Source organism: Salmo salar, chromosome 18 (genome assembly GCF_965601325.2).
Source record: "Salmo salar chromosome 18, fSalSal1, whole genome shotgun sequence".
In the NCBI taxonomy this organism is placed as follows: domain Eukaryota; kingdom Metazoa; phylum Chordata; class Actinopteri; order Salmoniformes; family Salmonidae; genus Salmo; species Salmo salar.
In genome coordinates, this window is record NC_138308.1 from 73,288,928 (window position 1) to 73,302,394 (window position 13,467).

Consider the following 13,467-nt stretch of genomic DNA (forward strand, 5'->3'; position numbering starts at 1 on the left):
AAATTACATATGGATACATCTCCGCCCTTCTCAGGAGAATTGATTTTCAGACAGTTCCCGGTCATGGATTTTGGTAATCCAAAAAACAGCAGCACTTTCTAATTTCTATCAATTCTATTTCTATGGTCCAATCCCTCCTAACCCAGACAGTCCAATGAAAAGAGTGCTTTAGTCGTCCAGTGAAGTAGCAACCAGACCAAACTATGTAGCTACAATTCTGTTTGTATGACTTAATTGCTATGGATTGTGGATGTCGCTTGAAAGGTGGGCATTTTTAACACTTTAGGGCGTGGCACGAGCCAACGACACAGACTTTGGCCAATAATCGTGGAAAACGAGATCTTATGTACAGGCCAATAACCAATCAACTGCAAGCAAATAGGCTGCTATTCCCTGTGCATGGATTCTGTGCCGCAACTGCAAGCAAGCAAGCGAGTGAGTATAGGAAGTGCGTTTCTAGTAGGGTTGGAGCAAAACTCTGTGGTTGAAGTAGCGAATTTTGGCGTCGATGTGGATCAATATTACCAGCGGATAAATTACACAACCATACCATCATAGTTGTGAGGTCGGGGTCGTACGATAGGCTACGCTGCAAGCATCCCCGGCGCCATCTGGGAGGGAGAGGTTGTGTTGTGGCTTGCTAGTATTGCCGGCTACGACACGGCGTGGGTTAGCTAAGGGTGGGCCTTGGTATCTGATTTACCAGCCAACTAGCAATCTAGCGACTTCAAATAATATAAAATCAAGTGTCAACCAACACATCCAACTTGCTCATTTTTAATTTTTGCTGTTAATACCCATTTGACAGCCTTCTGGGCGCATCCTAATTCATAACTGATTGGACTATCACGCGCACTACAGTAACCAAATGGGTGAGTAACAACACTTTCTGAATCATACGTCATCCAGTTGTCAATTATTGTAAAGATTACACAGACAGATGTGGATAAAGTAGCCCACACATGTAAGGGTAGGTGGTGCGTATCGTAATTAGCCAGCTAACTAAATATGTCCCATGTTTGCAGCCAACTAGAAGACCGCACTCTGTGTCTTGAGTTCTTGATTCATTCGATAAGGTGGGGTGAAGAGAGGAAACGGGAAGCGGTCTGTTCGCTTGCCCATGCAATGGCATTATGTAACACGAGCATTGCTAGACAACCTGCATTCTTGACAGCCATACTGCTAACGTTATATTTTTGGGGGTTTCAGCTCGAGCCTCGTATGGAATTTATTGCATTGAATCCTCAACTATGGATTATTTACTTAAACACAAATTCTAGCTACGACCACATTACCACATGCATACATGTTGACAGCCGTACTACTTGTTTACTATCATCAGTGTAAGACATGTATGCCATCCATATCACACTGTTATGCAATAGTCCTACACTCTCACACTGACGAATCGAGCTGTTCATGTCGCCTTTTATAGTAATTGTGTGCCTGACACTTTAGTAAGAAAAATGCATTGACTGAGGATGCTCTCTTTTGGGAGTAATGTAGCTACTCCCATTTTAACTCAAATAATTTATTCCCAGTGACTCGCATTGGATTGTTGAGTAGGATGTACTCCTGTCTCATCAGGGTTTTTGATTATTCCAGAATTCTGGGGTATATTTTGTGTATCTATTGCAATACAATGTGCAAGCACGGTACTAGCCTCCAGAATATTCCATTATGTGATTCTGCAGAAAGGAGGTCAGATGAACCCATCCATCCACAGACACATGTCTTTATAGACATTAGAAATGCTCATGTACACAATTTCACAGGTCCCCCCCAAAAAAGGTAGTAAGACCTAAATGAAGAGATAAATCATTGGGTTGGGCATCTTACCCCGAAGAGCAGTGTGGGTGCAGGCTTTTGCTCCAGCCAAGCAGTAACACACTTAATTCATTGCATTTATCAATGATTTGATTGAAGACTGGTGGGTAGAATCATCAATAGGCACAGAAAGCTAGACTTATTAGTTATGGATAATTGACTGGCGCAGTCTTTATGCAAACATAGCCTGTTATGTGTTTTTAACATTTTTCTAACATGTCTTGTGTTACGATAATGCCGCACTCAGGCCTCATTAGCCATATGGAGGGACCCTGACAGATACCATAATCTGAATGGCAAGAAAAATCCATTATATAATGGAGGCCAGGCTGAAAAAAACCCCAACTCGTTTGACTGGTTTTAAAATTGTCACACGGTTTAATCCAAATCCTCACTGCACACATTTGAGACCATCTGCGGGAGGGGGAATGTCATGGTCTTTGCTCTTTCTCTCACTCACTCACACTCTGTCTCTCTGTCTCTCTGTGTCTCTGTGTCTCTGTGAGTGTGTGGCTGTCACCTCAGCTCCTCTTCCCCTGGGGCAGCCCATTAGCTGAGCTCTGTAACAGCTCTGGATGTCAAAATCTCTAAATAATTATTAGAGTTGGCCCAGCATACCAGGCGTACTGTTTAGACAGAGAATGCCCATTATGATAAGGACCCATCAAAGTACCTCCTGTGACTGAGGCAGTTCCCATCATGACTTGAACTCATATCCACACAATATTATTGTATTGACATGCTCCTGTTTACCCAATGTTTGTTGATGCAGTCCTAATGGTCTGATACCCACTGCCACATGTCAGCTATGCCTACGGTTGTAGAGTTCCTCAGGGATGAGCTCTACAACTGCTCACGTCCTGATTCTACTGGGGCTCACTGCTGTATGACCAATCTGTCTCAGTGTTGTCTAGAGCCACCATTTGAGAAGGAGATGGAACAGTGGAAATGATGATGTGGCACACAGCTGTGTCCATCCTTATGCAGGGGGAGCCAGAAGGCTTTGGTTTAAGTCGGTTTGTCTGTCTGTCGACCTTTCAGTCTCTTATTGTGTAATAACGTTACAAAAGTGTTTTTCGGCCTCTTGTTTTGAGACACATTTCTTTTTAAAATCAAGTCAAATTCTATTGGTTGCGTACACAGATTTGCAGATATTGCAGGTGCAGCAAGATGCTTGTTTTTAGCTCCAGCAGTGCAGTAATAATACATAGCAAAACAAAACAATACGCACATAATTCCAAATGTTAAAATTAAGAAATATCAGAATGAGCAATGTCAGTGTCCGGAATATATATAATGGAGCATATAGACAGTATATGAATATTAAAGGTGTACAGCAGTAGTTATATAGGATTAGCCATGACTAGAATACAGTGCATTTGAAAAGTATTCAGACCCCTTTCCTTTTTCCACATTTTGTTACATTACATCCTTATTCTAAAATAGATTAAAACAATTTCTCTCAAATCTAAACACAATACCCCATAATGACAAAATGAAAACAGGTTTTTAGAAATGATTGCAAATTTATTTATTACAAATAATAAACATACCTTATTTACATAAGTATTTTGACCCTTTGAGATTAGACTCGAAATTGAGCTCAGGTACATCCTGTTTCCATTGATCATCCTTGAGATGTTTCTGATTGGACATGATTTGGAAAAGCACACACTTGTCTATATAAGGTCCCACAGTTGACAGTGCATGTCAGAGCAAAAACCAAGCCATGAGGTCGAAGGAATTGTCCGTAGAGCTCCGAGACAGGATTATGTCGAGGCACAGATCTGGGAAGGGTAGCAAAATATTTCTGCAGCATTGAAGGTCCCCAAGAACACAGTGGCCTCCATCATTCTTAAATGAAAGAAATTTGGAACCACCGAGACTCTTCCTAGATCTGACCGCCCGGACAAACTGAGCAATCGTGGGAGAAGGGCCTTGGTCAGGGAGGTGACCAAGAAACCTCATAGTCACTCTGTCAGAGCTCCAGAGTTCCACTGTGGAGATGGGAGAACCTTCCAAAAGGACAACCATCTCTGCAGCATTCCACCAATCTGGCCTTTATGGTAGAGAGGCCAGACAGAAGCCACTCGTCAGTAGAAGGCACATGCCAGCCCGCTTGGAGTTTGCCAAAAGGCACCTAAGGACTCTCAGATCATGAGAAACAAGATACTCTGGTCTGATGAAACCAAGATTGAACTCTTTAGCCTGAATGCCAAGCATCACGTCTAGAGGAAACCTGGCAACATCGCTGAATACCTATGTAAATGTGATACATTTGCAAAAAATGATTAACCTGTTTTTGCTTCGTCGTTATGGGGTATTGTGTTTAGACTGGATTACTTTTTTTTTTTTCGCTCATCATTCTCGAAATAAGGCTGTAACAAAACTGAAAAAAGTCAAGGGGTCTGAATACTTTCCGAATGCCCTGTACATATAAAGTGGGTGAAACAGTATGTAAACATTATTAAAGTGACCAGTGTTCAATGACTCGATGTACAGAGGGCAAAGCATTCTCTAAGGTGCAGGGTAGAGTACCAGGTGATAGCCGGCTAGTAACAGTGACTAAGGTTCGGTGCAGGATACTAGGCAGAGGACGGCGAGTGGTGACTGTTTAACAGTCAGATTCAGACATTGCCAAAATTATGGATGGTGGATTTAGTGTAGCCTATATGTCTTCTCATATGCCTTTAAACTGTGTGATATTACTTGTGGGTTGCTCTATACGGTATGGCTCGAAGGTAGCAGCTGTGGTCAAATCTGCCATCCAGCCCTTGATAAAAAAAAAACAAGACCTAGGAGTAAACTGAGGTCAGGACCACTGCCCATTCATCGTTTCACTTTCCCCCTCTCCCAGCAGATAACCTGAGTGATGCGTTGAAGAAGCTGAAGCTAGCCTCAGCTGACAGCACCACAGACAGTGTGGAGAGCTGCCTGGACTGCCTGCTCAAAGCACTGGCCCACAACAGTAAGTTTGACCCACACTCCTCAGACGGTGACATTGCTGGAGGGTACCCTTCAGGACCTTATGCACAGTACAGGATGGATGCAAGTTTATGGTGCTTTCAAGACCACTGGGAACTCTGATTTAAAACCAAGGTCAAATCATGACGTCAGTGAACTTCAGGTCAGAGCTCTAGAAAGATGCCTGGGCTTCCGACTTGGAATTCCGACCTGGATGACCGCTCAAAGCAACCCCTCCCCCCCCCCCAGTTCCCAGTTGTCTTGAACACACTGAAGTCAGAATTCGGAGATTTCCAGTTATATTAATGCCACGTTCAAAACATCATTGACACATTAGCCCCCTAATGGGTTATATTTAGTGGATGCTTCTGGATTCTGTACCAGTTCTGATAGGTAAGGGGCTTATGTGTGACTATCAAAACCATAGAAAATGGACAACATATATAGTATCTAACGTTCTAGTCACCAGGCTCACATTTGTTTTCGTGCAAGGCCCATCTCAGCCAGCCTTATTCACATCTGTCCGTCCTCCTTAGTTTGGGTAACAAAACCATCTGCCTGTTTTTGCTCGGCCTATCCAGCATCTTGTTGTTTGAGCATTTTATTGGCCTTATTTGTGGGTTTTTTTTAAGTTAATTGAGTTGCTGGCTATCTGCATCCTCAGCTGTCTTTTAGCGTTGTGCTTACTGTTGTAGCTTTAATGTTTTACTGCACTTGGCAGCACAACCCACCCACTTCCTGTCTCTTGGCATTGGCAAGTGATGGTTCTGAACGCACAGTAGTCTGTTTGAGTGAGGTGCTGACCAAGAAAATAAAAATGCTCGCACACTTTTTCTGATACCACCTTTAGCCTAATAATAAAAATCAGTGATGGTCATTTATTTGGTTACAATAATAATTTAATGGCTACGCTAGTTTCGAACTGCTAGTCATTTTATTCATGGAGCCTGGCTTGGGATGATCATAAATAACCCAACAAGTTGAACGACCTGAATGGAAAAGGATTATCCGCTTCTCCTTGCCCAACTCACCCATACATCCTCTCAACTTGCCTCGTTTTCAAAACACTTTGGAGAAGGACAGAGGGCAGGGTCTTGGATCTTCTCCTTCAATAGAGAAAGGGAAAGGTGAATCCTAGTCAGTTGCACAACTGAATGCAACCAACCGAAATGTGTCTTCCGCATTTAACCCCTCTGAATCAGACAGGTGTGGAGGGCTGCCTTAATCAGCGTCCGCATCATTTGCGCCTGGGGAGCAGTTGTTGTTGGGGGTTAACTGCCTTGCTCAAGGGCAGAACGGTAGATTTTTCCACCTTGCTGGCCCAACGCTCCTAACCGCTAGGCTACCTGCTGACTCAGATAGGGGCAAGGGGATATAACGCAAGGATTCATAGAAAGACAAATTGAGAAAGCCCTTCTTTTTTTTTTTCAACTGTTCACCTCCTGTCTCCCCTTCTCCTTTCCCCTCCTAGATGCTGACGCCAGTGGGAAGATCCAGGAGATGGGCGTTCTCCCCCTGCTTCCCACGCTGCTGGCCCCACAGTCCTCCTGCACCCCCAAAGTAGCCAACATCATAGCCGAGGTGGCCAAAAATGGTGAGGCACCCTTCGCTTGGTTTCTCCACACCTCTTCTCATCCTCCCCAGGAAGCGTCATTCTTCTCACTTTTGGTTCCGCCATCTTGTCAGTATCCAATTTTTACACTTTGTTTATTCTCAGGCGATGTAGCCTACATTTGTATGTATTTCTCATTTAGTTAGCATTATCTTAATTTTCCATGTTAACCCTTTAAACCCCAATAGAATTACCAGAATGCTGCTGTAGCTTACTGAGAATTTAAGATAAGTGTGAGAAACATTTGCTTTCAAACACACAGACATGGCTCAAAAACAAACAAATGACAATTACAAGTTATCTTCATTTTAAAGAGCACAACCTCTTCTTTAATGACACCACATTCATGTCAGTAGGAATGACACTCATTTTGTTTTCCATTGTGTATAGACACTCACTATCAAAAAATATTAGCACTTAGCACAACAACAAACCCTAGAGTATTTCAATTGTAGTAAATTTGACTAAATTACTCACTCAAAATGTACCAATTATAATATATTATTCTTAGAAATATTATTTACATATAAATAAAAAAATGTATCCAAAATGTGATCATAGGACAATATTCAGAAAGTATTTCAAAACCCACACAAAGTAGGCTTTGATTTGACAACGATTCTTATTCTTGTAAAAATGCAAACAACTGTTCAGAGACTATTTCAACATGTAGATAACCTCTCTCAATAAGGTTTAGTACAGACCAGGCCTGACACAAAATGTAGAAATAGTAGCCTACTTTGACAACTCAGTAACTGCAACCAGTATTAGAGAGAGAAGATCAAAAAATAAATGTTCAGAGGCAGTACAAGATTTGTAGGACAAATTCATATTTCACACTGTCACGTTAGTGTTTGCATTTAGCCTACAACATGTCATAGAACTGCTGGAAGCACAGCCCCATCATGCAAGGTGTTGCCGAAAACGTAGAGCACCCAAAGGAGGTTTCTACACATCTCCCACTCTTTGCCCTGCATCTACTCAGGATGCACACCACACACCCTCTCTCGCGCCCTTCAAACTTCACCTGCTTTCAAATTATGAGTTAAAACTCTACACACCCTGGTGTCACGCTCTTGTATCTCCTCTTCCTGGCACTGTAGCCATATCACAAAGTGAATGCACAAGCTGCATTTTGAATGCCTTCTGGGACCAGCGCCTGAGGTTTCTGGAAAGGGGCCCCCACACAATGTACGCCTTTGTGATGGCAATGTTGAGCATCCCCCAAAACGCATACAGTACTTCCACCATTTTCTGCCTGTGCGTCCAACGTTGTAATAGTTCCTAAGTTGGTCAAGATGGTCAACCCCTCCCATTTTCTTGTTGTAATACATTACAAGCTCTGGAACAGATAAGTTCCTACCACTTTTAGAAACAACTCCAAAACCCCTGCCACTGTCACTTTAGCCCCAGGCTGTGTGGTACAAGGGTGAATAGTGGGACTTTACTTTGCTTTTGTCCTCCCTCGTGTTCCTCTTCTACTCTCCTCTTCCTCTCTCGCTCCACATCTCTATCCCTCCAATGATCTATAACTCCTCTTCCTCCCTGCCTTTTGCTGCTGAGCCCTGACTCCCCACATCAATTCATTCTCTTTTACTGACCTAAAGGAACAGAGTGAGAGGAGCAACAAGTAGGATACAATTGTAGTCAGGAACATAATGTCTCACACTCTCTTCTTCTCAACATACACACAAACTCTTCCTAATAAGGGGTTTCCATAATGGGTGATAGTTCCACGCCTCCCGTTCCTCCCACACAGTCTGTCTCCTCCAATCAACTCTTGCTTTCTTGCCTGACAGACTAACTACAGAGTTCGCCAACGTTAGCTGATTAGTTATGAAGCTCGGACAGTTTCCAAATGAATTGCATCGGTAGAAACAGTACAAAACAAGCAACTTGTTAGCTGGCTATGAAAAAAAATAATATATATCCAACTCATCATATGAGCTTCACTGCGCAGGCGTCTACAACCCTAACACGACAGGAATACAAGGCTCTGAATATCTGCCCCAAGCAAACATGACAAACCATAACCTAAGCCCAACAGATAAACACTAATTGCTCTAGCCTTCATTTTGGTGACTAGTTAGCTGGTTGTCTGTATGGCTAGCTAGTGAAAATGACAGCTGAGGTTGAAGGTTTGTGAGCGCAGGCCAATTTTACCACTACACACAATTTTTCTTGCCTGACAAACTAACTAGTTAGCTAGCTATAGTAAGCAGCTTGGGCCATTTCCATATGACGTACAAGACAAAGCAACCAAATAGTTAGCTGACTATATACAGCTAAACACGGCAACTATTTACATGAGACAGAGAGCAATCATTCGAGCTCCACCGCTGATGTGCTCACCTGTACCAACAAAGTTATGACAGGATTTTCTAATGTCAACTATTCCAAGTTTCACTGCATCAAACATCGACAACACAAAACATATATATGCTGTTTCCTTATTCACTCACCTCGACATCATCTCTTTTTAAAGCGCAAGGACCTGTGCAAATCCGTATCACCAACCAACATCGATAAAGCCTCTTTCACAGTGGAAAGTTGTCTGTGAAAAGCAAAATATTAGTCAAATGACTGCATACCCTGCTTCTGGTTGATGAGAACAGCCACGCGAATACGACAGCAGGTCGTTAGCAAGATAATATTGCGATATTGACACACATTGTTAGAAAAACAAGCCCGTTTGCGGCCGCTATAGTAATTTAAAGGCAGTCGACAGCCAAATTTGGATTCAAAAGGCTTAATTGAATGGGATGGTGATTTATCTATTTGGAGGGCATGGATGTTTGGAGGACTATGGATGAAAATGTTGTGTGTTTTCAGTCTTAGATAATGACGTATGGGTGATAGACTATATATTTTTGCTGTGTAGCCTAGATTGTGGACTTGTCCTTGTTTGTTGTTTGTCCACCCCACTCCCCATTGTAAATTCTGCCTTTTCCTGTTCTAACGGCCACAGATTTTTACATTTACATTTTAGTCATTTAGCAGACGCTCTTATCCAGAGTGACTCAGAGTAGTGAATGCATACATTTCATTTCATACTTTCTTTTTCTGTGCAGATGGCTTCAGACTCCTAACAGCAGGCACCATAGGAGACCTGTTTGTTGGTGTTGCCATCTATCTTGCTTTCGTAGACAGTAGTAATTTTCACACATCGCCACAGTGAATCATTTATTTACTCCATTCCATACTGTGGCTTGATCAAAGGAACATGCACAGCAGTGAGTGGCTGGTTGTTGAGATTCAGGAACTGTTTGTTAGAGACCGTAAGATAAAAGGTGAGATTAGGGGATAGATGTATTCATTCTATCAACATAAGGCATTAATAACGCTCTTATTACCCATGACATAACAGCTAAATAGTGCGCGTGTTAAAGCTTTACGATAGCACGGTTGAGATTGGTCATTTAAAATAAGTTGACGGCTTCTTGACTTCTCCAGTTGTAAAGTCGTCACATTTTCTTGGCCACGTATTGGACTCGGGTAGTCTTCCGTTTGCTATGTGACAAATTATAATATGCATGGCCCCTCAACCCAGATGCTGCAGTGTCAGAAGATGCTTGTAGGGTAATTATGAGTGGGTTTCAGAGAGGCAGGCACCGAGTTGAACGGAAGTGACCGAGTTGGGGGAGGAAACGGTTGAGATAATTCATGTACTTTTAGCAGCATCTAATGATCGCTGCCTGCTGATGTGCCAGCCTGAGCATTTACACCAACCCGCTGGCATTTTATCTGTCAGTGGCCCTGGAAATATCTATGCCCAGTTCACTGTTGAAGGCTCACTGTGTCAAACCTACTGGACTAAAATAACCTTTTTTTTTTCATTTTTTCATTCCTGAGTAAAATGTATTTGGAAGTTTTGGCTATGCTCCTGTTTGTCTCTTCACAGTCCACGTTTCATAAGGTGTAGTTTTACGTTTGATTTTACTGCTTGCTTGAGTTACTTGTTGTGGAATAGAGTTCCATGTAGTCATGGCTCTATGTAGTACAGTGCGTTTCCCAGAGTCTGTTCTGCTCTTGGGGACTGTGAAGAGACCCCTGGTGCCATGTTTTGTGGGGTATGCATGTGTGTCTGAGCTGGGAGCTAGTTGTTTGAACAGACAGCTCTGTGCTTTCAACATGTCAATACCGCTCACAAAGACATCTAGTGATGCAGTCAATCTCTCCTCTATTTTGAGCCAGGAGAGATTGACATGTTGATGTTAGCTCTCCTTGTACATTTAAGGGCCAGCCGTGCTGCTCTGGGCCAACTGCAATGTCCCTCTTTTTGGCACTTGACTATATGACTGGACAGTAGTACAGGTGCGACAAAACTAGGGCCTGTAGGACTTTTGTTGATAGTGATGTCAAGAAAGCAGAGTAGCTCTTTATTACGGACAGACCTCTCCCCATCTTAGCTACCGTTGCATAAATATGTTTTGAGCATGACAGTTTACAATCCAGGGTTACACCAAGCAACTTGCTCAAATTCCACATTATTCATTTCAAGATTTAGTTGAGATTTAGTGAATGATTTGTCCCAAATGCAATGTTTTGTGTTTTATAAATATTTAGGACTATCTTATTACTTGTCACCTATTCTTAAACTGACTGTGGCTCTTTGTTAAGTGTTGCAGTGATTTCACTTGCTGTGGTAGCTGATGTTGAGTCATCAGCACACACAGGCTTTACTCAGCGCCAGTGGCAGATCATTAGTAAACCTTTTTAATAGTAAGAGGCCTAGACAGCTACCCTGGGGTATGCCCCCTTTTTTTTTTTTATTTAACCTTTATTTAACCAGGAAAAGCCCATTGAGACCGACTCTCTTTTTCAAGGGAGACTTGGCCTAAAAGGCCGCAACAATCAATACATTACAGAATTGAAACATACAACAATACAATTCAACAACATGATCCAGCCTAAAAAAGCATTTACACTCCTCTGTAACAGTCTTCCATCAAAATATTTAATTAATTCAATGGCACTAACATATCTAGATACAGCATGGATTGTAGACTTTTCCATGCCTCTGGTGCACAAGATGAGAAGGCAGTCTTGCCTAAAACTGTAAATGTCCTGGGGACTTTAAGTAGCAACCACCTAGCAGACGGTGTATGGTAACTGCTGGTGGTGAAGGAGACCAGAGTGCAGGTAAAGAGGGAGTTTACCCAAAATGGCTTTGTAGATGAACACCTACAAATGTAACTTTCTGCACATATAAAGTGAGGTCCAACCCACCATTTGGTACAAGGTGCAATGGTGGGTGAGTGACTTGGCATTTGTAATAAAGCCCAAGGATGCATGATAAACAAAGTCCAGTCTCTGTAAGACAGAGGAGGAGGCATGCATATACAACAAGTATATAATCAATTAGAGAGAAAACAAGCTTCTTTCTAGCCATAAGTGGGAAGCAAGCCTTATTACGAAAATAAAACCCCAATTTCATTTTAAGCTTCCTCACAAAATTATCAAAATTAACTTTAAAGGACAACTTGTCATCCAATCATATATCTAGGTATATGTAGGATTACACTTTTTCAATGGATAAGCCACCAGATGTGACAATGCCAACCTTCTCTGCCTGAGTGTGAGCTCTGGTAAAGTTTTTTTTTTTACATTCGTGATGAGTTTGAGACCTGCAGTGACTGAAAAGCAGTCTGGAGCTCTTCAACAGCATGAACCAGAGAAGGAGCACATGACTGTATCATCTGCAACTTTGCTGGTTGCTTCCCATTTCCCAAATCATTAATCAAATTGAGGACAACACAGGAGCTAAAATTTAACCCTGGGGCACACCTCTATTAATCTCAAGAAAGTTAGACTTGTGATTGTCAGCATATACACATTGTGTTCTGTCAGAACGATAGTTCCTAAACCAATTTACTGCCCCTTCACTGAGACCAATGTTACTGAGTCTAGCTAGCAACAATTCATTGTCAACTGAATCAAATGCCTATTGATAAATCAACAAACAGAGCAGCACAATGTTGCTTTTATCAAGTGCATGATGTAATTTGCCACTGCCGTAGCTGCAGTTGTGGTGCTGTGCCCCGATCTAAAGCCAGACGGAACCCTGCATGTTCTTTTCAATTAAGAGTTTTTTTTTTTTAACTGCGTTCACGAAGAATTCATAGACTTTGGCCAGGATAGGGAGTTTGGAGATAGATGCTAATAACTACCGTCCTGGGGGATCTCCACCATTTAGTAGTAGGAGGACATAAGCTGATTTTCATTTTTTTTTTATTTAACTAGGCAATTCAGTTAAGAACAAATTCTTATTTACAATGATGGCCTACACCGGCCAAACTCAGACGACGCTGGGCCAATTGTGCGCCGCCCTATGGGACTTCCAATCACGGCCGGTTGTGATACAGTCTGGAATCGGTTGTTTGTAGTGACGCCTTTAGCACTGAGATGCAGTGTCTTTGACCACTGCGCCACTTGGGAGCCCCTATGGAATTGGTCAAGGGACTAAAGTTGAAAATGTGAGCCACAGGTTCAGTAATAATATCATCTGCTATCTTTAAGAGGTAGGGATCTAGGTTGTCTGGACCTGCAGACTTTTTAGTGTCTTGCCTTTAGTGCTTTAGACCTCAGCATAAGAAATAGGCTCAAAGTTAAAATGGTTCACATGAGAGCCTATATCATAGTTTACTGTAACAGAGCTTACATTAGAGGCCTGGGCCCCACCATTATAAAAAGAAAACTGAACCAGCCGATATGAAGTGCTTGTTAAAAACCCATACAGTATCAGCTTTATCCTTCACTTCATTAGAATCCATCATTAAATGGTCAGGAAGGCCAGAGGATGCATTATAAACTGACACTGATTTGATTATCTTCCAGAACAGGTAGGGTTGTTTAGGTTCTCTGTGACTGCATTTAGATACAGTACCAGTCAAAAGTTTGGACACACCTACTCATTCAAGGGTTTTTCTTTATTTGGACTATTTTCAACATTGTAGAATCCATAGAAGACATCAAAACTATGAAATAACAAAAAAGTAAAATATATTTTCGATTTTTCAAAGTAGCCTCCTTTTGCCTAGATGACAGCTTTGCACACGCTGGCA

General features: G+C 42.1%; 1 protein-coding gene across 3 annotated transcripts in view; it reads left to right on the forward strand.

Moving 5' to 3' along the window:
- Positions 1-371: 371 nt before the first annotated feature.
- The window catches only part of LOC106577599 (rap1 GTPase-GDP dissociation stimulator 1), a 56,065-nt gene continuing 42,969 nt past the window's right edge, over positions 372-13,467 (forward strand). The window contains exons 1-3 of one of the 3 annotated variants that reach the window (XM_045701346.2): positions 372-872; positions 4,685-4,795; positions 6,263-6,385. In XM_045701346.2, coding sequence (XP_045557302.1) covers positions 869-872; positions 4,685-4,795; positions 6,263-6,385 — 238 coding nt within the window. In that variant the 5' untranslated portion in view covers positions 372-868. The remainder of the gene's footprint in view (positions 873-4,684; positions 4,796-6,262; positions 6,386-13,467) is intronic. The other 2 variants (XM_045701347.2, XM_014155797.3) reach the window with 2 other exon arrangements.